This window comes from Crotalus tigris, unplaced genomic scaffold (assembly GCF_016545835.1).
Source record: "Crotalus tigris isolate CLP2741 ecotype Arizona unplaced genomic scaffold, ASM1654583v1 scf7180000021179.819088, whole genome shotgun sequence".
In the NCBI taxonomy this organism is placed as follows: domain Eukaryota; kingdom Metazoa; phylum Chordata; class Lepidosauria; order Squamata; family Viperidae; genus Crotalus; species Crotalus tigris.
This window is the reverse complement of record NW_024098385.1, coordinates 678,412-702,898: the sequence shown is the minus strand read 5'-3', so window position 1 is coordinate 702,898 and position 24,487 is coordinate 678,412. Positions and strand designations below refer to the sequence as shown.

Here is a 24,487-nt window from a genome sequence, read left to right as displayed (position 1 = left end):
CAGAGACACAATACAACAGCAGTGATACTGCAATTGAGGAAGAGCAGGAGGTCCCTTAGCTGCTGCCATGCTACCCCTTCCCTGGGGGGGGGGTCCTGTGTTTCCATGTAACGCAGAGTGCTACTATTTCCCATCTGTTTTTAAATTTCTAAGTTAATCGTGTCAGTTAGTCATTTCTCCTTATTTTTCTTGTGGCTAAATCATCCTGGGCGAAACGTCTGAGGAAGAGGCATGGCGACTGGGTTAAAACAGAAGGTTCACCAAAAAAGCAGGCATGGGAGGGAAACAATTTGCTGAGAACTGCACTGATACGGTGGTTCCAATCACAATGAAATCATTGGGATCCAGTTAAATGTGGCCTTCCTCCCGAAGACAAAGAAAAGCAGCATTTGTTGGCGTCAGCTGGAGTCTGGGCTGCCGGTGTCCCCTCCGACACAGCCAGCACCAAATGGACTGACCAGGCCCCTATTCTGCCCTGGTGACCTTTGGCAGTCCCCATCTGCTTCTTGGGAGGGCAAGGGGGCCCCCTAGTGGCCACACAATTCCAAGACAGGAGGGGATGCCAGAGGTCCATGAACAAAGTTTGCGATCAGTTCCTTTTCAGGCTCTGCAGAAAGAAACACAGTCTGTTGCCTGGATGAATAGCTGAAAAAAGGCATTCTAGGGGCTGTGTAATTAGCCAATCAATCCCCTTCCCAGCCCATAGATGGGGCTGCAAAGGAATGTTTTCCACGGTTCACACAATAGTCTCAGGTCAAAGTTCAGCAGAGGGTCCCTGCAGAAGACAGTAAGACAGCAAGGTTCAGAGTTCATCAATCTACAGCAGGTTCTAAGCAAAATGTAAACGCTCTATTGTGAGGTCCGCCTCAGTTTGAGAATGAAACAGCCAGATACACATCTCACTCGAGATTGAAACACTCCTGACCTAATATCTGGAGACTGGAAGGATCTGAATGGGAGAAACAAAAGGCTGAATCTCAGCAAGACGGAGCTGTTGTTTCTCCAGAAGCCCTTTGGTGCACTCTCCTCTACTGATACTTTTGGAGGAAAAAGACTCCCTTGAAAGGGCAGTGCCCACACCTTGGGGTGGGGGCTCCTCCTATGCTTATGGCTACATCAGGATAAGTCTGGGGGTCTTTGGCTGGGAAACATTTGCAGCTGTTTCCAGAGAAAGCCTTAGGGTTCGGGTTAGACCTCCTTTCATCATTAGGATTAGATCAGAATAACCGAATAACAGAATTGGAAGGGACCTTGGGGTCTTCAAGTGTTAACTCCCCACTCAATCTGGAGACCCTTTACCATTTCAGACAAATGAGTGTCCAGTCTTTTTCTTAAAAGCCTCCACAACTTCTTTATTGTCACTTTTTGCTGTGAACACACTGGCACACATTAAAAATGAAATTCAGATGTCTGCTCTCAAAATAAATATATATGCATACACATAGATGCACATACCTATGCTATATGTAGTGGTGGGATTCAAATATCTGAACAACTGGTTTTCTGTGTGGATGCCACTTCCCGAAGTCTGTTCAACTGCGCCCTCACGGCCATCACCTTGACTTTTCGGACTGCGCCCTGCAGACGCCCTTGGCTCAACTGCTGAAAAAGCCTCGGTGGGTTCTTTGGCCGCGGGGCTGCTTCTGGCGGGAGCCGGAGGCAGTCTCTGCACGGGCCACAAGGGGGCAGGCCTGGCTGCTTTGGAGAGAGCGGTGCCTTTGTGGTACCCGAGCATTTGGGCTTCTCCCTTGCCAGTAAAGCAGCAACTTAGAGTCTGAAGCTCCCAAAAGATTTTCCCTGGAAAAAAAAAGGAACAGATGAAATAAGGGGAGTCTGGCAGCAGCTCCCAACTACTCCAGCGGGAAGCACAGCTGCCTGCTGCTCTAATGCTTTTCCCAGAGCTCAAGAGGCCAAAGATCACTCCTCATTATTTCAGCCTGACAAGACAGCAGCCCCCGACTCTGCTGCCTCTCCAGCCTGGCCACTTAGACTCACCCAGGGTGATAAATGCTACCCAAGACTTGAAAAACAACAGAGAAGTGGAGGATAGGATTGGATGTCCTCCTTGAATGGCGTGTCAAAGGATGCTCAGTCAAGGCAAGGCAGCTTCTGGGGCCGTTGGCGGAAGGCGGGGGGGGGGCTCCTGTGGCAAAGGAAGGGGCTGGAGGACCACAGAGTTACACAGCTGGAGGCGTCTCAGCCTCTTTAGGTTGACCAGGTCAGGAACAGACTCTGCAAGGATCACGCAAATACTATTGATTTTTGGAGGGATACTAATAACATTAATTTAAAGAATGCCTCATATGGTAATCCTGGGCAGCTCCTCACAACCAATAAAGGCAACTATATAGAAACAGATCAAACCTTTCCCACCAGGTACAGACTTTCCCTACTGGTGAACCCCTGATTCAGTCCCATCCTAGCTGAATCATTGGGGAAATAGCCAGATCTTTCCATCTGTTAGGAACGTTTTGTTTGCTGAGTTCTACAGGCAAATTCTAATAGCCGTGGCTGAATTTCCTTCAATTCTTAGCAAAAGAATTTTGAAATAAAGTTTTTTTTATTGAAAGTTTTTTAAATTTTACAAAACAAATCCCCTCCCCAAACCCCCCCACCCTCCCATAGCCTCCCCTACCTCCCCCAACCTCCCAAACCCTCCCCCAACCTTCCCAGAGCTGAGTGCAGGCTTAATTAAAATTTTTCAGAAAAAGAAAAGAAAAACTTAAAACACATATAAATCCTAAACAAATCTAAATACATTAAATTAAATAGGTTATCTTCTCTAAAAAAATAATAATTGCAATCATTAAACACATTATAATATACTCTAAACATTTTCTAGTATCATGAATTTTGAAATAAAGTTTGAGGGTTTTAAAAAAATGTTTTGGAATAAGGAGAAAAGGGGTGATTATAACTTTGATTTTGTAAAGTTACAAATGGACGTGTGCAAACTAAATGTATGTTTATATAGCTGCAAAAACTGAAATGCAATTTTATGGTACATCAACAGAATATAGTTTCCAATCTTGGAAGTAATTGTTCCACTTTGTTCTATGTTGTTCATACCTTATTTTTTCTCCTGCTTTCAGTTCTGGGCACTACACATCAAGAAGGATTCAAAGAAAATTTGGCATGTTCAGAGAAGGACTATGATCAAGAGACTAGAAATTAAATCCGAAGGAGACAGTGCAGCAGCCAGGTATGTTCTGCCTTTAAAAGGGTGACCGAGAAAGAGCGTGTGGCACCTGCAGATGCGAGCCTTGAGGCAGTGTTGAAGCCCAGCAGATCCGATCCTGCCTCTTGTCACTTGCTTTCTGAGCTACAGCTTTGCTTTGGATAACTGTGGCCACCAGGAGAGCTTCCCCACGGAAGCGGCTCTAGCCAAGGAGCAATGCATTGGCCAGAGCTATGAACCACGTGCAGTCGGGACTCTTGACCAAGCAGAGTGCTCTAAATGCTACGTCAAGTCAAATATAGCTGCAGACTCTTTTCCAACCTTCCCCACCCACACAAGGAGGCCAAGGGGAGAAGCAAAGCTGGGCTGTCCCGATTTCCTTTCTGTGCTTAGGACTTGCAGCCATAGAAGACAGCTTGGAAAGAAACAGACATTGTATAGAGAGGAAAATGTTTGCACAGCTGTGGGACACAAGAGGCGGTTTGGCTGTCTCGTTAAAAAGAAGGAAATCTCTGCTGATCAGTCCAGAACTTGATGGGAGCCCAATATTCTCTTTCCCAAAATCAGCCAATCAGATGCCTTATCCCACCAGCAGGATATCAGCACTAGGGTCTTCCAAATAAGTCATTACCACCAGACATTGCAGTGGTGCAGGATGGTGATGATGGAAACTGGGGTGAAATGCAGTGCACGGCTAAAATATGGAGCTCCCTGTTACACGATAAAAATTATGCTTGGTTTATTTAGCTGAGTCTAAGAACAGAATGGACAAATTCATAGAGGACACAATGTTTGAAGAATGATTGTGTGTAGGAGTGCATAGTGCGCTGGTGGAAGGAGAGAGAGAGAGAGAGAGACCTTGCCTCCTGGAGTTGTGAGTGCTCCATCACTGGAGGTTTTCAAGAAAAGATTGCACAACCATTTGTCCAGGATGGTATAAGGTCTCCTGCCTTGGGAATATGGTTGGACTAGAAGACCTCCAAGGTCCCTTTCAGCCCTGTAATTCTGTGAATGCTACATAGCAAGGTTGGTAGCTACTGAGTTTTGGGGCTCAGCAAATTTTGTGGCACAGGTCTTGGGTCTGCATTGCCTGTAAGTCAATAAGTAAAAATAGGGATTCGCTTTTGCCTTCTCTGTTTCCCTAATCAAATAAATATAATTAGGAAATTTTACAGATCGTATATAAAATAGGCAGCAATGGAGAAATTTGAGTCGTTGTCCTGTAGTGACACATAAGAACTCTGCACCAACTCATTCAGCTGCAGGGACTGATCTCCAGATGACAACCATCTGTCTGAAATATTTTCTGGATTCCCGCACTGAGCAGGCCCTTGCAATACTTTTTTTTTTTTTTTGCTGCATTCCCATGACACAGCCTTTGTTTCATCATCTCAGTCTGTGAGTGAGGCAGCCTTTTCAGACCTTAGCCAGGCGGCTGCAAAAGTAATGTTCTCCCATTTCTTCTGACAGCATCCAAGAGCAGCCTGTCTGGGAAACGCATTAGGGTTTGACACCCATTTCCTTGGAAGGAAGTCAGGTCACTGGCAGAGGTAATAGGAGAGAAATCAGCAATGAGGATGCTTTCTATCCAGTCAAGGATGGGTCCAGAGTGCCACGGGCTCTTTCTCCTGGGCTAGACAAGGTTCTTTTTTCTCCAATTCGGACCCAGAAAAGTACACTAGGATAAAATCTACTGCCCCAAGGCATGGTTTTGTGGTGACATCATATTAAAGACAAAAACTGATAGAATTTCCATGATCTCTCATCACAGGGGGAAAATGTTCACCCGTCATTAAGGTGGCCTAGAGGTAGAGAGAGAGAGTGAGTTTTCACAGATGGAAGACTCTTTTGGACACAGGTTTAGCAGTATTCCAGAACTGCATCAAACACAGGGAGCTGTGTTTCCCTCCTGGTCCAATGTGCAGCCATTGTCCTCTGAATGTCGATCAGCTGCCCGTCAGGCTGATTTAAGCCTCAGAGCCAGGGATCATTCAGCCAGTTTGAAAGAATGGGATTGTCCTATTCTTCAGACAAAATAAACCTGGAGGACGAGTCCAAAATCCAGAAGAAAAGAGGCAGCCCACAGTGGTCTACAGGGAGAGTGTTGATTCCTCCCTAGAGATCAAGTGGCCCCTTGGACTGAGAGAATAGCCAGATAGTATCCACAATAAAGATGCTTGTTACCTACTTAAAACAGAAAACACAATGGCACCACATGAGCAGCTAAAGATGATTCTGAGTTGTGTCTCAGGTAGGGGGTAGCAATCAGATAAAGGCATCATTATGAGGACAAAGCAGAAAGAAGAGGTTGCAGGACATCTTTGTGTCATGGATAAAAGTATCATAACTGGGTCAAAGAGATCCATAGATATTCTGAGATGCGTGTAATGTTCTTCCATTCTTTAAAATCACATGACGTTTCTTTTAGCATTATACTATATTTTTTGTATGTTTCCCATCTTCAAAATCTTAGGAAGACAAAAATCAGAAAAAAAGAAGGCATGGAGACTTTTTGTGAGGACATGATGAGATAGCCATCCCTAAAGGAATACGGATGGCGTTATGGCTGATCACTGAAATTTCTCCGGAGAAAGGAAAGATCATGGGATTTCCCACTTGTACTCTGGGAAGCTTCTCCTCATGAACAGATTGCAAGAACTGAGGTTTTTGTAGTTGGTGGGGAGTGGAGCAACTGGTAATCAAGGAATTCCCTCTGGGCCCACAACTGTAATGCAGCCTATATGGACATAAAGCTTGGTCAAGCCTCATTTCTAATCAGTTTTTGAAATATTGCTTTTTATTGCTTTTTAATATTAAAAGCTATCAGAATGGCAAGTTTGATGGCATTCACTGGATTTCTTTCAATGATCTTCAGTTGCTTGTATGATCTTTAAGCCCTATAATAAAAAATTAAAGAGGTTGAATTTTTAAATTTCCTAAGAGTACAAGTTCACTCCATGTACTTTTTCCTCTCCTCCTGTGGGTGATGGCAGTCCCTCCCTAGGAGGCAAAGGCAAACCTCTGGAAAATGTTGCCAAGAAAATTGCAGGGTTGCCAGAAGTCAACACTGAGTCAGATCAAACAAAACTAATTCCGTCTTTTTCAGAAAAAGGGAGATAGAGCATAGAACACAAAATAATAGGTTGGAAGGGACCTTGGAGGTCTTCTAGTCTAACCAACCTGCTCAAGCAGGAGACCCTATGCCATTTCAGACCAATGGTTGTCCAGTCTCTTTTTGAAAGCCTCCAGTGATGGAGCACCCAGAAGGCAAGCTATACCATTAATTGCTCGCTCTCACCATTAGGAAATTTCTCCTTAGTTCTAGGTTGCTTTTCTCCTTGGTTAGTTGCCATCCACTGTTTTTTGTCTTGCCTTTTGGTGCTTTGGAAAATAGTTTGACCCCCTTTTCTTTGTGGCAGCCCCTCAAATATGCTATCATCTCTCCTCTAGTCCTTCTTCTCATTAGACTAGACATACCCAATTCCTGTAGCCATTTTTCATCTGTTTTAGCCCCCAGCCCACTAATCATTCTTGTTGCTCTTCTCTGCACTCGTTCTAGAGCAGAGGTCCCCAACCTTTTGGGCACCAGGGAGAGAGGTTCTTCTGCAGACTGGAGGGTGTGTGGTTTTGTGTGCTGCCTGCATCCCGTAGATGAGGCTTTGCTTGTTTATGTAGACCAGTTGCTGGCAGGCTGCAGCCCGCTAGTAGTCCACGGACCGGGGGTTGGGGACCCCTGTTCTAAAGTCTCAACATCTTTTTTATATGGTTGTGACCAGAACTGGATGAAGTGTTCCCAGTGTGGTCTTACTAAGGCTGTGTGGCAGATTTTTTGCAGCAGCTCAAAAATCTGTAACTCAGCAAAGAGATGAAGGGGGCGTCCCCTTGAGCCGGCTGATTGAAAATAGATGACTGGCAAACATGCTTTTTAACCCACTTTCCTAATCTAAAAATTCATTTTGAAATCTTCAATCTGGCCATTTTCAAGTGATCAAATAGTGACTTGTTTGAAAAAAGCAATGCAAATTTGGCAGGTTCGCTTCCAGTTTTTTGGAGTAAATGCTCCCTCCTCCCCCACTACCCCCCCCCCAACCACATAATAAGATGCTCGATGTTTTCATGGTCTCCTTCTTGGCAAGAGCACCTCAAAATTGCCAGGAAAAGTTTGCTTTGCCACTGCGGACGAGTCCCCGCTGGAGGGCTTGCTACGAAGAAGCCTGCCACTTCTGCAGCCAGGGCTGGGGAATCCCTGCCGCTGGCTAAGCCTCTGCCCCCCTGGCCACCCCATCCCCACTCCGTTTCTCTGCTCCTGCAGCTCCTACAGCCCCGCCCCTCCCACTTCCTTCCAAGAGCTGCTTCTGTCAGGAGTGGGGAGAGACTTGTGGGATAAGCAGACTGTTTTTCACCGAGTTCAACCTCTGCTTTGCTTTCTGTGCGAACCTTCCGTGCATGGTCTGACCAGATAGCCCTGGACGTCTCTGGGTGCCCCATGGAGGCCTGCCGAGGGGTGCTGGTGGCCTGGGCTGTTAGCCTCCTGACAGGTAAGTCTGCCTAATCTCTGCAGCCTCCTGTCAATCTCACCAAGAGGACTTTGCTGGTGGTCCCCTTGCTCTGTTATTTATTCTATGACAGATGCTTGAATGAGGATACTCCTTTTTTTGCAAAAGTCTCTCTCTCTCTCTCTCTCTCTCTCTCTCTCTCTCTCTCTCTCTCTGATTGCAACTTTGGCATTTGGTAGCTGGACCCCATTTTTGATAGTTCAGTTTGTTGCTTTGGCAGAAGGAGGGAAAGGAAGGTGTTCTGCATGGAGCTTTTAAAATGCTTCTGCTCATTCAGAGCCTGGGTCCTCACCGGAGGCTTTTAGAGGTTTGGTTAATAAAATTTGCCGGAGCCACCTTCTTGGGGTCTCGTGATTGTTTTTTTTTTTTAAGAGGCAGCCTGGCCGCCATATATGGGTTCAATGCACAGCTGAAGGCAGCGTATTAAGTTACAGAGGAGGAGGGAGAGGGTGAAATTTCAACTTATTATTGGCCGTGTTTCTGCAAATTTAAACACCATTGTATAGCCAGGGCTGGGGCAGGCGGGGTGTTCTGGCTGAAAAGACTTTCTTTCTTTCTTTCTTTCTTTCTTTCTTTCTTTCTTTCTTTCTTTCTTTCTTTCTTTCTTTCTTTCTTTCTCTTGCTTCAGTTATATTTGACATCTTTTTGTGCTCAGTTTCAACTCAAGGAGCAAAAACACTGCCTTCTGAGACTTTAGAACAAAAGGGATGGAAAATTGTCTTCTGCACACGTGGAAGTTTTTGGAGAAAGTCTGCTGTTTGTATTTGTGTGAATGATTTGAAATGACCCGTCATTTTTTTCCAGGCTGAGGAGAACTTGAAGGCTGGAGCATAGCAAATTGTGACTTATAGAGGGAAGGCGCTTCCACGTGGACAAATAATTGTGTTTTGCTTGCCACCAAGCTGATTTCAGGGTTGGCCTTTTTTCTCCTGGTGTAGCAATTCCGCAGATTGAGTGTTTAAAGGTGCTGCACTATCACTGCACAGTAAGAACTAGACCGAGTTGTATTTACCTTTTAAGCGTATGCTTCATGCTTAGTATCTAGAGATGCATCATTTCAAGAGATCGATTAACAGGGAGTAAGTCTACTTTTATTTTGCTCCCCATTTATTATTATATTCACTTTGTAGCACCTCTAGCACCCCAGATAGAGCTGACTGTGAAGGCAGACTCACCAAGGGCTAGCCAGGATTGCTCAAGGGGTTGTGAATGGGGCTAGGAGGTTTATAAGAATCGGTAATGTCCTCATTCATATAGATGTTCCGAGGTGAGGAAAATTGGGCAATCTACCGTAATGTTCCCTACCTAGTAATTTTTTTCTCCTACAAGTTATTTAGGAACGACTTCTCAGAGCCTTTCATTCCTTAGAGCAGGGTTTCTCAACAATGGCCGCTTGAAGATGGGTGCACTTCACCCCCAGAATTCCCCAGCCAGCCATGCTGCAGTCCTCACATCTGCTAAGGTTGAGAAACGCTGCCTTACAAACCTAAATCCAACTTCTTTGTTTTATTCAGTTTGTATACCCCCCCTCCAGTGAGTTAGAAACTTAAATCTGCAGAACTAACCCGTGTAAACTGTTGGCTCCTTGCTTTTCCAGCCCCAATAATACATCTTATATTTCAGACTTCCCAGTGCACTTCTGCTTTCCTGTCTTCCGGGAATTAGGCCTGTTTGTGCGTTTGGGGGAGGAAGAGACCCACAGCGAAAGGACTTTTTTCTCATGCATCACAGTGACTGAAATTGTGGATGCTGCCCCAAATGTCCTCCCTTGGCACTGCTTGCGGGGCATCGGGAGGTCTTGGTATCTTTATGGTTCCCTCCAGTGAGTAGGTGAGAAGAGCTGCAGGTGGAGTCTGAAGAGGTATGGAAGGAACAAAGAACACATCTAAAGGGTTCTTTCAACGAGGAATGAAGAAATGTAAATTGAAGAATCTCCTCACAATCCAATTTATGGCCAAAATAAAACACACAAAGCAAAAGTATCTGATTTTATGTTTCTTTTGATCATAAAGTGAACCACTTCAATAAGCTCTAGATATTATCATTTAAGAAATTCTGGTCTAGGACTTGGGAGGTACTCATAAATTGTAGAAAAGGTGTCCAGGGCTCACCCCCTCTACCTACCTGTCCTAGATCGTAGAATCATAGGACAGGAAGAGACCTAGTTCTAGTTCAACCCCTTGCCCAAGGCAGGAGTCCTTATGTGTAAACCATATGATGAAGGCTGGGTAGGCAACCCAAAACACTCAAAGAGCCACTTGGACCTGTTTCCCACGAAAACAAAACACTGGGAGCCGCAAAACCCTTTTGATATCTAAAATGAAGATAACACTGATATAACAAATGAAGATAAAGGTAAAAAAGGATATATGCAGTGTTATCTTCATTTTAGATGTCAAAAGGGTCTTTCTCTCTCTGCCTCTCTCTTTCTCTCCCTCTCTTTCTCTCTCCCCCCTCTCTCTTCCTCTCTCTGATCTTCTGCTCACCTGGCAAGCTGCCTTCAAGCTGTTCTCCAACCAGCTGACACACATTCTTATTGGGCTAGCTCAGGGGTAGGCAACCTGGGCTCTTTTATGACTCATGGACTTCAACTCCCAGAATTCCTGAGCCAGTATAGCTGGGCTAGCTAGCTCTCTCCTGCCCTTCCTGCTTCCTGCTTCCTGCAGAGATGCAGCCAAAGCAGGAGCTCCGCCCTCTCTCTGTCTCTGTCTCTCTCTGCAAATGGCGGAGGAGGCTGGGAGCCGCAGGGGAAGGCTCAAAGAGCCACATGCAGCTCCGGAGCCGCAGGTTGGCAGCCTGTGGGCTAAGGGACCTAGGTTCGTCTAGCCTTCTCTCAGATTTGGCGGGAAGGGGCTGTGGGCCTTTTAAGAGGCAGGTGGAGTCCGGCTGAGGGAAGCTGCCTCAGGCAAGGTTGGAAACCAGCCAGAATTGCGTTGGTTTTTCCCCCTATTTTATCTTTTTTAAACTATGTGTTGTACCTTCGTGTGGAACCATGTCTTGCCTTGGGCACCTTCAATAAAATAGATTTTCCCCCCACTGGTGGCCTTCTATTCCCCCCCCCCACTTCAGCTGGGCTGAGCAACCGACACCCCCCCCCAAATGTTCAGTTTGGTTTCCCTTCCCCTAGTTTAGCTAGGCCCGGTTGCAGCCCGGGTTTCTTCTCCAGCCTTTCCTGGAGGTTAGGGTGCCTTCCTTTTTCAAGGGCATTTAGATATTCTAATTATGTATTCCTGGTCTGTTGATTGTCTCTGGAATCAAAAGCAAGTTTGATTCTGGTTCTTGTTGAGCGGCAATGCAGGGAAGGGTCAAATTATTCTAACAAAATTACAGTAAATCCACTGGCACAGCATTCCAATGCATGTGGAGCTTGTAAAAAGAGTTATTTAGTTTATGATCTACCCAGCAAGGGGGTTAGGTTACATCCTGATATCCCAAAGGTGCTTTTTCAAAAGGCAACTGGACTTGCTTTGTTTTTCCTTGAAGATGTTTCGCTTCTCATCCAAGAAGCTTCTTCAGTTCTGACTGAAACTAAAACATATCAAAGAAACTTGTGGCTATCCCAACTGGACCTTCATCAAATACCCCAAAACACCCAGCAGGATCTCTTCTACAACAGGCAAAGAAGAGAACAATAAATGAAGCAATATTGTCATCCCATACATTGCAGAATATCTGAAAAGCTCAAGAGAATTTTCAACCAACACAACATATGTGCACATTGATATATGCAATACAATGCAGTGAGACATGTGCAGATCCATACATTGGAGAAACAAAACAACCACTCCACAAATGCATGGCACAACATAGGAGAACAAACCCATCAAGACAGGATTCAACAATCCATCTGCATTTCAAAGACAAAGGCCACTCTTTCGAAGACTGCTGGTTTGAAAGAGGAGTCAAAGAGGCCATCTAGGTCAAAATTGAACAGCCCTCTCTCAACAGAGGGGGAGGGATACGATGCCACCTATCTTCTGTTTACAACCCAGTCCTTCCTGCAGTTCCAAGAAGGTTCCACACCCATTTGCACTATTCAGGTGACAGATAAACCTCCCAGTGGCCTCAATGACTGAGAAAGAGTACTAATAGCCAGAGGACCGCAAGGAATATAAATCCTTCCATTCTCTAGCCTTCTCTATCTCTATCCTTCCATTCAGAACTAAAGAAGCTTTTTGGATGAGGAGTGAAACATTTTCTTCAAGCAAAAACAAAGAAAGTCTAGTTGCCTTTTGAAAAAGCACCTTTGGACAACCATGATTATACCCTAATATTTCTGGTCTGGAAAATCAAGGCACCCTTTGTCCATTTTTCAAGAGGATTAACAAAGTGATTGAAATGGACAATTTGGTAGAAAAAAATCAATTACATGTGATTGGTTTGTGTCAGTCCTACAAGTTAGAGCAGACCAAGTAACTAAGGCCATAGAGGTCAGGACCACTTTTATTGTAACTGTAGAACAGAATCTTGCAAATCTGAAGATGCTTCCCTCCTTCCTCTCTTTATCTTCATGTGAATGGGAACGGGGCTTGTCTGAGACTTTTTTCTTATTTCTTTCTTGGCCCAAGCTCAAGATCCTCTTATCTGACCATTGCTTTGGTAGTAGCGTGGGAGATATGCTTATCTTGAGCAGAAATATCTTTTTGAAAAAGACCCATGCTGGGTTGTCCACGGGGTGGGGATATATGGTTAAAAATCACATGGCAGTCATGATCCTGCTCTTGATGCCCCTCCTCTTTTTAATGTTTTTTTTTTAAAAAAACAATATACAACTTTTTGATCAAATGGTCACAACTGCCATTTGTACTTTTTATTCCCTAGTAAATGATCTTGGATTTGAGGTATCATTGGGAGATCTATTGCTGTGGGACATTTTAATCTTTCTGCTGTGAGATTTTATAAAAGCCGGGCAGAGGAGTTGGCATTACAAATCAGCTTGGATTTTTGCAAGCAGAAGCAAAATAATTATGGCTTCTAAAGAGGAAAAGACTCATAGGTCCTTTGCAAAAATGTGATTCTTTAAGGTGTGGTATATGGCAGAAAATTAAAAATAAGGAACTGCATCATTTAAGGAAAAAATATTTGACCAGTTTTTAGATTGATTGATATTCATCAGTTTGGTCAAAAAGATAATCTGAATATTGATAGATTTTGTTCATTGAATCAGGTATGCAGTATAATCAGTCATTGAGGAGTTGTATTTAATAGTTCTGTGCATTTAAAAGCATTAAGATATTTTATGTACAAAATTAATGTTTATAATGTAGTTATGAGATTTATGTTTAATGTCAGAAATATTACTAATGTTGCTTGTGACGAAAATATCAACAATCCTTCTAACATCTGTAAATAATTATTGCTTTTATGTATTTCACTAATGATTTTCAGGACACCTCATGCATTTTACTTTTTTATAATTGATACATCATAGTCCGCACAGTGCTTCTAACACCCAATTCACAGTGCTTAGTTGTGAAGCACCCTTCCAAAGGTGCTCCAGAAACTGGACCCATCTGAGAACATCAGTTCAAGATACTCACAGCAAGTAATTCACACACATTTTCCATGAACTTGCCTGGCCCTACATGAAGTTCAGAACTGCTGATGTATGTATTCATTGTCTATAATTGTGTGTGCCTCAACCATTTATGAGGTGGTTTATGAGGTGGTTCAGTAGCAGGATGTATCTCTGGTAGTTAAGGAGTTACTATGGTGATTTGTTTACAAACCTAAGGTTCAGCTATTACATAGCTAATAGCTAAAAGAGGTTGAGGAATGCCTCAAGTTTTGTTTTTAGTTGATTGTGAAGTATCATTTTTTCCCCAAAATAAAACAAAAGGGGAGGTTCAAAAAAGGGGAGGTTCATTCTGTATTTACACTGGCGCCTGTGAAAGATGAGCAAAATATCTGTTAAATCTAAAGGTAAAGGTAAAGGTTTCCCTTTGTCCAATTATTTCTGACTCTCAGGGGTGGTGCTCATCTCTATTTCTTAGCCGAGGGAGCCAGTGTTGTCCAAAGACAATTACTGCAGTCATATGGCCAGCATGACTATATGCCGAAGCATATATATATATATATATATATATATATATATATATATATATATATATGCCGAGCATATATATATATATATATATATTATATATATATATATATATATATATAATATATATATATATATATATTTTCTGAGGTTTTCGCGGGTATTTGTATATAGGTCTTTGGTTGTTCGGGTTTTCTCCCGCGTAAAATTGGAAGTGTCTTGGCAACGTTTCGACGAAGTCACATCGAATGTGACTTCGTCGAAACGTTGCCAAGACACTTCCAATTTTACGCGGGAGAAAACCCGAACAACCAAAGACCTATATATATATATATATATATATATATATATATATATATATATATATATATATATATTTTCTATATGTTCAAACTGCTAGGTTTAACATAATCTGCAGAAGCTGTTTCAGCTAACCAGACTCTCCTGAATAACATAACACCAGCTGTGCCTGTTCCTGTACTGTGCCTTTCTCATTCATGCTACATTCTTTTGTTTACTTCAGTACTCTCTGCATAGAGCTGTCCTTGAAGATATTCCAGAAACTCCAGCTAATCCAGAATTAGAACAGCACAGATAGTTTTTGACATTTTTCGTTATACTTGTATAAAACCACTTCTTTGTGAATTGCACCAGCTGTTAGTCAGTTTCTGAATGTGATTCAAGTGGGAATTAACATTTATAAAGGCTCACATGGTTTAGGCCCAGGCTATTTATGGGACTGATGGTCTCTCATTGTCTCTCTTGGCCCACCAAATCTAACCATGAGAGCATATGTTGGGTACCTTTCATTAGTGTCGTCTTGACTCATTAGTTGTACCTTCTCTGTGGTATCATCTGCCCTGCAAACTGCTGCTAAGCCAAGCAAAGTACAGTTCAAATATTAATAGGGATTAACTGCTCCCAAGACCCTCAAGAATTATACATATTTTTTAAATGTAGAAATGTAGAATACTATACGTAGAAACACTTTCTCGTGCAGAAGAGCGCTCTTGAGCAGATTATTCTTGTGAGAAGCTACCATTGAACTTTTCCATCCTTGCAGAATTTGAGATAGACTCCAGTAAAAATTAATTTGAAAACTAAACAATTGACCAATTTAACATCACAAATTCAAATTACTATTCTGTTCTCTTAGGTGTAATTTCATTCATTTTCTAAATTTAGAATTTTGGTTCTTTTCTTGCAAAACTAATTTCTGTTAATATTTATTTGTCTCAGGATGTTGTCACACCTTCAACATCGATACAAAGAAGGCAAGAATTATCCCAGGCTCCAGAGAAGCATACTTCGGCTACACAGTTCAACAGCATGAGATCAGTGGGAAGAAATGGTAAGCCACACTGGCTTGGCCTGAGATTGAATATTTAGCTTCTTTTCCAATTCTGCTGCTCTCCAGATAGGTTGAATATGGTTGTTGGGTTGGAAAATAATGAGAGCTGAAGGCACATCTGAAAGTATCAGTCTGATGAAGGCTGGCTTATTCTGTGATGTCACTTAAAGTTTAGGACAACAGTTTTGGGGTTTTTTTGCCTTTTTTATTGAGCTGTAACAAAATCTTTTGTTGTCATTGTTATGTGGATACCAGAAATATCAATGCTAAATAACAATAGTAGTAGTTTATTGAATGATTAATCTTGTGATCTTATCAATATTGATGCTGAAAGTTATTCTTTTTCCAAATTGCTCATGTATTGTTTTATTTATAAAGGAAAAGGATAAGAGGTTTGCTCAGTTCATGACAAATGTTAACTCCCAGGGGGAAAAAATCCTCCAGCGAGGGGTAATCTGTAACATTTTTAGATTTGCACAATCCATTCCCAGGGCCCTTGGAAGAAGTAGAACACCAAGCATTAATCTAAGTCTGTCAGCAGCCAGAAAAAATACGAACACACAAAGTGTTTAAAAAAGAAATTATGTTACTGACACTTGAATACAAATAGTGGTGGTGACATTTTGAAAAAGAACATGTTCTTTTGCATCAGGGAAATTTACATGTCAAAAAATAAAAGCAGCTCTGATTCTACTAGTTTGGAGCTAGGATTTGTCCCCATATCGTGTCCTGAACTTGTTTAGAATATCCAAAGTCCTTTTGTTTATGTATATGTTTTATTTATATATCTTTAAGTCCAACTTAATATAACATTTAGCTAGATAAGATGTCAAAAGCAAGAGTCGTTTTTAAAGAAGCCTCTATGTGTATGATATGTGTGTGTGTGTGTGTGTGTGTGTGTGTGTGTGTGTGAGAGAGAGAGAGAGAGAGAGAGAGAGAGAGAGAGAGAGAGAGAGATTCCTATGAGTCATTATTGACTCTTGGCAACTGCCTAGAGTCTTAGACAAATCCCTGCAGTTTTCTTTGCAAGAATCCCTGCAGTTTTCTTGGCAAGATTTTTCTAAAGTGGTATTCCCTTGCTTTCTTCCTAAGGCTGAGGGAGAGAAACCAGCCCAAAGTTTTGTAGCTGGCTTTCTGCCTAAAGCAGGACTAGAAGTAAACTACCACATCGAACTGAATCATCATCATCATCACAAAAGTAAACATTTGTGCACAGCCAAATCACTTTTCAGATATTTGTTTTTATCCATCAAAATTCACTTCCTCTACAGACCTAGACTCTATTAAGGAGCATGATATTTAGTGTCGTTTTGGTGGAAATGAGAGAACTAAAGCAGGAAATTTCCACCGACCACTCTCCTTAATGTGCCCTGTACTCAGTAAATAAGGACAACAACATTTGCTGGGACTGGGCCTTTGGCAGGATAGGAATCATTGATGGGGGCAGCAAATTTAGCACTTTCTTCTGGTCAAGAAACCAGGTGAAAACCATATTAACTGAGCCATAAAGACATTCCTTCCCCTTTCAAACAATTCTTGATTTTGTTTTTCAATATATTTTTCCATGTCAACATTAACTCCTTTTCTTTGTAGCAGTACTCTATATTTATCCTCCTCCTTCCTTCCTCTCTTCCTCTCTCTCTCTGTTTCTCTCTCTCTCTCTCCCTCCGTTTGGATCTGTTTAAAGTTTTTCAGCAAAGCTGCTTTCTTCATTTTGAAGTTCAAGGGAAGCAGCCAAATGTTACCCATTTGGACGAAAGACTTCCAAGTGTAATAATGATAGTGGAAAGTATGAAAAGAAAGAATTCAGAGATATTCCAAGAGAGAAGGGAAAAAGTCATTTTCATGCTCTAAAATACAGCCAACATATTAGGTCATCCTCTTTCTTCATTATCTTTCCAACTTGGCATTGAAGCTTGTTCTTTCCTAATTTATTGAACTTGGCTCTTTTTTTGTCTAAAATAAGCACACACTTATTGTAGAGTGTTAAGAGTATTTTTCTTTTTTCAGAGTGAAATTCAAAATTTCTAATTTTGCTTAATTATTAAAATACTCCAAAATTTCTGAATCTTAAATTCTATATACCATCTGATTTCTTCATGCTTCATTTAAAAAGATTTTATAAGCCACTAGCTGGGATCCCTCACAAGCCTGCTTAGATTTCTCAATTTATGTGATGCAGCTTATTGGGGTTCACTGGATAGTTAAATAGCACAAACGGGCCTTTGATCCCTGAGGAATATAGATAAAAACCACTAGATTCAATTATTTAATAATGTTCTCTTTCTGTCACATTATGCATCTGGGTGAGGGGTTCTAGAGTCTCCTATTATTTAAAGAAAACCATTCTGGAATTCTTTTCTAAGTTTTCTCCCCAAAATGGCTCAAGAAGATCCACCTACAAAAATAAGAGCAAGACACAAAAACACAGGAATGAAGCAGATCTGTCCCTTGCCCAGGGACAGCTCACTGCTACTCCATCTCCAGTCACCTGGTGATCAGTCCAAGCAGGGTCCCACAGCAATGCATTGTAAGACAGTTATGATACTTGTAGGTGAAGGGTGGCACATCTTTCATCTAAAGTGCTCCCCTACAATCCAGCAAAGAGACTACCAAGCCAGCTTGGGCATCTCTCAAGCTGCACCCCTAAGCACATCTGGCAGCTGTTCCATTCAGCTCCTGGATAGGAGACACTTGTTTTAGTCTGCCAACAAAGAAGCTGATTCACCTCGTTGAATGATGGGGTCAGTCCAGAGGACTGAGCAGGAGGAAAATCAGGAATTCAATATAGCTTGGAGTGGACAACAGCACGTCCTGTTTTCCCCACATTGATATACATAGCCACTATTTCAGTTGAGAAATATATGCTTACATGACCCATCAGCCTGTGCTGTCCCGCTCACTCTCACACACCCGTAACTGTGCTTTAGTGAGTTTATTAATATTCCCCAGCAATTACTGTCACCAAAACCTCAGAACTGTCCCAGTTACGTCCAGCCACAATGCTGGTCCACAGAGCAATGGCCAAAGAGTCCACAAGGCTCTCGAAAGTTTCTCAATCAAAATAAACCCAGCAGGCGAATTTAAATAGCAATAGCACTTAGACTTATATACCACTTTACAGCCCTTTTTAAGGAGTTTACAGAGTCAGCATGTTGCCCCTAACAATCTGGGTCCTCATTTTACCGACCTTGGAAGGATGGAAGGCTGAATCAAACTTGAGCCAGTGAGAATCAAACTGCTGAACTGCTGGCAGTCAGCAGGAGTAGCCCGCAGTACTGCATTCTAACTAAATCCATAACACACGAGAGTTACGAGTCCAGAGTTCACAAGGCATGATCCATGTGAAAGCATGGTGTCAATGCAAAGCAAGGCAGGAATGACAATGACCAGAGAATACACAGCTAGGAAACAAACTGACCTGAAGAAGCTTCTTGAATGAGAAGCAAAATGTCTTCAGTGAAAAACAAGAAAGTCCAGTTGCCTCGTGTAAAAGCATCTTTGGGATAACTATGACCTGGATGACTGAGAATCTCCACACCCATTTGTACATTGATTCACGTAACCTGAGGGCACAGATAAACCCACAACCCACAAATGGGCATTGAAAGAATATCTGAAGGACAGTGAATAAGATGCACTGAAGCTATTATACCATGAAGGCTTACTGAGTACTGAAAAGACCAAACTAGAAGAAAGACCAAATGAAGAACAAAAAGAAGAATGGCAAGGCAAAATGGCCAGTACATTAAAAAAAAATAGTAGGCATCTTAGGTGCAATCAGTTGAGCACCATTGGCATTGACAAAACCACTATCAATTGATTGCAAAAGGCAGTTTTACTTAGAACAGTTTACATCCTGTGACGATACCTTTAACACCATAAAACATCAGCATCTGCCTATCCCAGGTCCTTGGGAAAGACTTGATAGATGTATAAAAATGCCAAATCCACTCTGAATATCTGGCTGACTGAATGAACCATAATAATAATAATAATAATCTGTTCATCTAACTTTGTAATTGTAAATTCTCCAATTCTGGCCAGAATACTGCATTCGCGGATCTTGGTGCCATAGCAAAAAAACCAGGCTGTTCTGAACCAGTCTGTCTGGTCTCACTTCCTCCACAAATGGTTGGTTTTTACTATTGTGTTAGATGGTAGACATTTGTGATCCTGCTGCTCCTTTGGATGGAACTCATAGGAAGATGCAAGGTTAAACTGCCAAGGATTACTTTTAAGACTCTTTTTGCCAAATGTTTCTACCTATTCATTTGTTTCCTTTATTCATAACACAATCTGAATTTGTGGAAGAGCAGAAATCTGAGGATGGCCTGACCCAGCCAGAAGCCAGAAGCCTCATGCCACTGTTACTGAGCGTGTGAACCAGAAAAGTTGACAGGCGACCTTCATGTCCTTGAGGTAATAACACGTCTAGGAGCAGACATGACCTCAGTCCTACTGTACAATAATATGAAAGAAAGGATGAAATAGCCTCAAGGGAGGCATCATCAAATCTGCTTTGAAGATTTACAGCAATAATTGCGCAGTGCTGATCTGTAAAAGTAATTAGTTATTTACCCCCATCCATCTTGGCTGGCTGGATATTGAATGCACTAGTGGGGGTGGGAAATATGGCTGGCTTAATACCGATTTTTGCTAGACATTCTGAGCACAAATACAAGGAAGCTTGAAGCAGTTATGCATTTAACACCATCATATAGTTTACTCTTTTTGGAACAAAGCTACTGTGATGGGGGTAGGCAGGTCTAGTCATCCTAAAGCATTTCCATATGAAAAAATAAACATATTTCCAGACTTAATTCTGTCAGTAGAAAACTCCCTTGCCAACTGAGAAGCCAGCACAGAATGTCCACTTGTAAAATTTAAAACAATTTAAAACTCATTTTTGAACTTAAACTGCACTGTAATACAATAGTCCTCATAAAATGTGGCAATGAGTTTCACAAGCTAATTATGCTTTTTGTGAAGAATTGCTGTCTTTTTTTACATTCTTCCGTGTATGAGAAACTGTGGAGAAAGTATTGCATACAACAGTATAGGACCTGATTTGTTCTGTTTATAAGAAGAACACAAGATATTATAGATATGGAATAGATAAGCCATGGTTTTCATACTACAAAGCTGCACTTACTATGGTAATATATACAACCATCTTCTTAAAAATCCAGTTTTCTCTCTGTCGTTATGCATTGGTTCCAACCATTGTTCCTTCACTCTTGCATGTTCAGTGCCCTTTCTTCCTTTCTAAGCAATGCTCATAAAACTGAATCAGATGGTACTCAACGGCAATATACAGAAGCCCTGGGGATGGGGACCCCAGTTGCAGACCCCTTGAGATGGACAATAGGGTTGGGGTTATAGTTAGAGTGTGAATTGCCTGCCAGTAATATTGTACTTACAGTGTTTTCTACAGGTTTTTAAATACTATGTGAATGGCTATTTGGAATCAAATAAGTAAACTACTAATTAATATATGTCTAGTTAAGGTAGATCTGACAAAAATCCTAATGACACACAAGATAGAGCGAAAGAGTTAAAATTTTCTGCACTTTCCTTGTATTTTTGAAGCTTAGAACTTTAAGAGAACGAAATGAAGATGATCTATCCCTAATGTACTTCCTGCAAATACAGCAAAACATGATACTCTACTCTGGCTTTCTCTTTACAACACCCCTCTAAAGAATGTCAATTTTTTGTCCCAGTTTATGTATTTTATTAGTATTTGTGTGTGTGTGTGTACATGTATGTGTATGGCATCAATAATACCTTTCAACATGAAGGATTATTAGGTCTTCAATTCCAGCTATTTCTCTAAATAAAGAATTAACATTTTTTTATCTCTTTAAAATTTTGCTGCATTGTTTCATATCTCTATTTTTATATTGTATTACTTTTATATTCCCCTTTTCTCTAGTACAGGGGTGTCAAACTGCTGGCCCATGGGCCAGATGTGTCATGCCGAAACCACCCCCACCACATTGTCGGCAATGGAAAAAAAGTTGCGATACGTCATGACACGTCACGTGATATTGCAAGTTTGACACCCTTGCTCTAGTAGCTCTAAGTTGCACAAATGAAATGGATGTGGAGCAAAATTGCAAACAGTAAAGTAAAGCAGCCAATGCATAATCGTTACCGTATGGTGGGGGAGGAAAACTGAACATTGATACCTATTATTGGGGTATAGATATTCCTCTAATTCTGATCTATTGAAAAATATAAGAGTTATCAAATCATAGACACTCAGAGTATTCATCTCTTCAGTTGAATCATCTGTGGACTTTGTAGATGTCTGTCATTATCAAATCATTATCCGTTTAAGCTGTGACTTACAGTTCTCTTTTTTTCCAACTATTTAAATGTTCCTCTTGATCTACTCATAAATCACATTCCAAATACTGGGCTGTTTCTCCAGACTCATCTTGAATCTATTAGCAGTGCTGAGTCTCAGTTGGAGATTAAGTGTACCATTGATTGCAAAGGCCTGATCCTTTGTTACTTTTCCTGCCTTGCCTTCATTCCAAAGATATTGCTACTTTTTCCCCAAATAATAAAACACATGAATCATATTTTTGGAAATGCAATTAAAAAATAATTAGTTGCTTCACAACTAATTTATTTTATCAGTGGGCAGCTGATTCAGTGTAGAATAGCCAACAAATAAAGTAGATTAAAACACATGCTGATGGAATGTAGGCATGCTTTTATTTCTGTTGGTTTAATTTCCTTTTAATTTCCTCTTTTGAAGCTGACACCCTAGTCATATTTCTTCCTAGGTAAAGCAACGAACAGCTTTGCTACAAGCAATATATTTGAAAGATATAACAATTTAACCAATCAACCAACCAATATTTTCCATCGTTAATTTAAATCTCCAGCTCAAGACAGTTTCTGGCTAGAGGACTTAACCAAAAGGGATGGGGATCTATGGACCCTTTATGACTTGTGGATTTTAACTCCCAAAATTCCTGAGCCAGCAATTCTGGGAATGGAAGTACACAAGTCATAAAGAGCCCATAGTTCCCCACCGCTGCTCTAGAGTTTCAGTCATCTGTGCTGCCATAGTCTCCAATTATTTTTCATCTCTCAATAGTACATAAAATTGTGATAATAAAATATCACAAGAATCACATCTGTTCCAATTCAGCTTCAAATAGCCCAGTTTGACTATGCTAACTCTGCCATCTTGCACATTTTGACCGAACCCTTGAACATCCCAACTGAAGCATGTACAGTCATAAACCTCTCCAGAGTCATCTTGCCTGTGGTCAGAAACCCCTTTGGTGCTATTTCTGTGAACTGGGAAATTGTGGAGCAGTTGAATCCATCCCAAAGATGGTGTTTACAGGGTAGGGTCAAAAGAGTAAGTTGATGACCATGTTGGTGTATTCAGAGCCAAATACCAGGATAAAAGGAGGTCCAAGATGCAAATTGTGTAATTTATTTTTATCAGATGTGGTGATAGCACAAATTCGTATGATTTTTTTAAAAAGATAACTGGAAAATATTTATGCATTTGTTTATTTGTTTCACATATTTATATGGCTGCTCATCTACCAAAACACTCAAGACAAAAAACAAATTGCACATTTGCAAACCATAATGTTAAATACATAAAATGATTGTTGAGCCCCCTGAATAATCTTGCAACAATAGCAAAGATAGGCCGAAGTCCGTATCAGAATTCCACTAGCATCGCACCCCAATTGTATCATTATGGCTTTGTAGAAGGCCAGCAGAGTCAGGTCTATCCATATCTTGAGAGGAAGCTCGGCTGGCAGCTACTATTGAGCAGGACGGCCTCACAGCTGAGTTCCACAGGATCCCCGGCCAGCATACAGGTACGAGGGAGGGAAAGGGCTGTGGCTGCCATCCATGCTGCTAGTCCCATTCGCTGCCTCCGGACACCGCCATCCGACAATCTTGCCTCCCCCCCCTCCCGTTAGTGGCAAGCCCATGGGCTTGACACCTGCACCAGGTGGCATGATCGGATATAAGACACTGCACTTGTATAAGACGCACCTGATTTTTGAACAGGAAAAAATAGCATCTTATACACGGAAAAATACGGTACTAATTTTTAGAAAATGCAGTATTGATGCTAGTAAACTGAGATCAAATACATCTCTTGAGTTAGTAGCAACTGAAAGTCACCCTGGGTCTTCTGTTTCTTCCTTACAGGGTCAAATAATCATAGGGCTGGAAGTCCCATTGCTTCTTGTCTTTGGTGCCTCTCTTTCCTGTGTTGTTATTGTTGTTGTTGTTATTGTTAATTGCAAAGTCGTATCCGACCCATCGCAACCCCATGGACAATGTTCCTCCAGGTCTTCCTGTCCTCTACCATCTTCTGGAGTCCATTTAAGTTCATGCCTACTGCTTCAGTGACTCCATCCAGCCATCTCATTCTCTGTCGACCCCTTCTTCTATTGCCCTCAATCTTTCCCAGCATTAGGCCCTTCTCCAGTGAGTCCTTCCTTCTCATTAGGTGGCCAAAGTATTTGAGTTTCAACTCTTTCCTGTGACTGTCCCTCAAATACTGGAAGACTGCTATCGTGTGTTCCCTGAGTCTTCTTTTCCTTAACTGCCTCGTACTTAAGCAGTGACCCATCATGACACCTATATCCCCCTCACAGGCACTAATGTTGAGCCAGGTACTGCTTCTTCTGTACCTGCCCACTTGATTTTTCCTGACTATGTGCAGAGTCTCACTTTTTTCATCACTGAACTGCATCTTGTTGGATAGGACCCAATGCTCAAGTCTGTCAAGTTCCTTCTTGAGTCTATCTTCCAAAGTGTTAGTAATTCTCCTCAGTTTGGTATCATCCATAGAGTTGATGATCTCATCTCCTCATCTATGAGTCATTTATGAAAAGGCTCAAAGATGTAGAGGAAACAAAAAGTCATATCAGTGAAGATAACAAATGTGGTAAAATTCTGAAGTATCTTTCCCCCCCCCTTAGGGAGTGGGGATTCTTTTTCCCCTGGTAGGTTGAATTTTAAATTGTTAATGATCTGTGGCCACAGAGTTGCATGGAATCCTGGCAGCTGCAGAAATATTTTCCCAGATATTTTAATGGTAAATACTGAAATGAGTTGCTTCAGATGTTTCAATGGTATTTACTGTTCAAGACATTTTTAGGAGGCATGGCAGCTGACCTATTAAAACATTTGGATTCACTTTTTGCAAAACCAAACCAATAATGTTGTGCATACACACACACACACACACACACACACACACACACACACACGAAAGGCATTAAAGTTGGCTTGTGTTAAAAAATTTCTAGAAAAGGGACCATGTTAATTTTTAAAAAAAAGTCTTGTGGCATTTT

The 24,487-nt window shown here is 41.6% G+C and overlaps 1 protein-coding gene across 12 annotated transcripts in view; it reads left to right on the top strand.

The window, feature by feature from the left end:
- The window catches only part of ITGA11 (integrin subunit alpha 11), a 75,460-nt gene that overhangs the window by 4,825 nt on the left and 46,148 nt on the right, over window positions 1–24,487 (top strand). For 4 of the 12 annotated variants that reach the window (XM_039369629.1, XM_039369626.1, XM_039369631.1 and 1 more), the window contains 3 exons: window positions 3,093–3,202; window positions 7,638–7,716; window positions 15,017–15,128. In XM_039369629.1, coding sequence (XP_039225563.1) covers window positions 7,665–7,716; window positions 15,017–15,128 — 164 coding nt within the window. In that variant the 5' untranslated portion in view covers window positions 3,093–3,202; window positions 7,638–7,664. The other 8 variants (XM_039369634.1, XM_039369635.1, XM_039369636.1 and 5 more) reach the window with 7 other exon arrangements.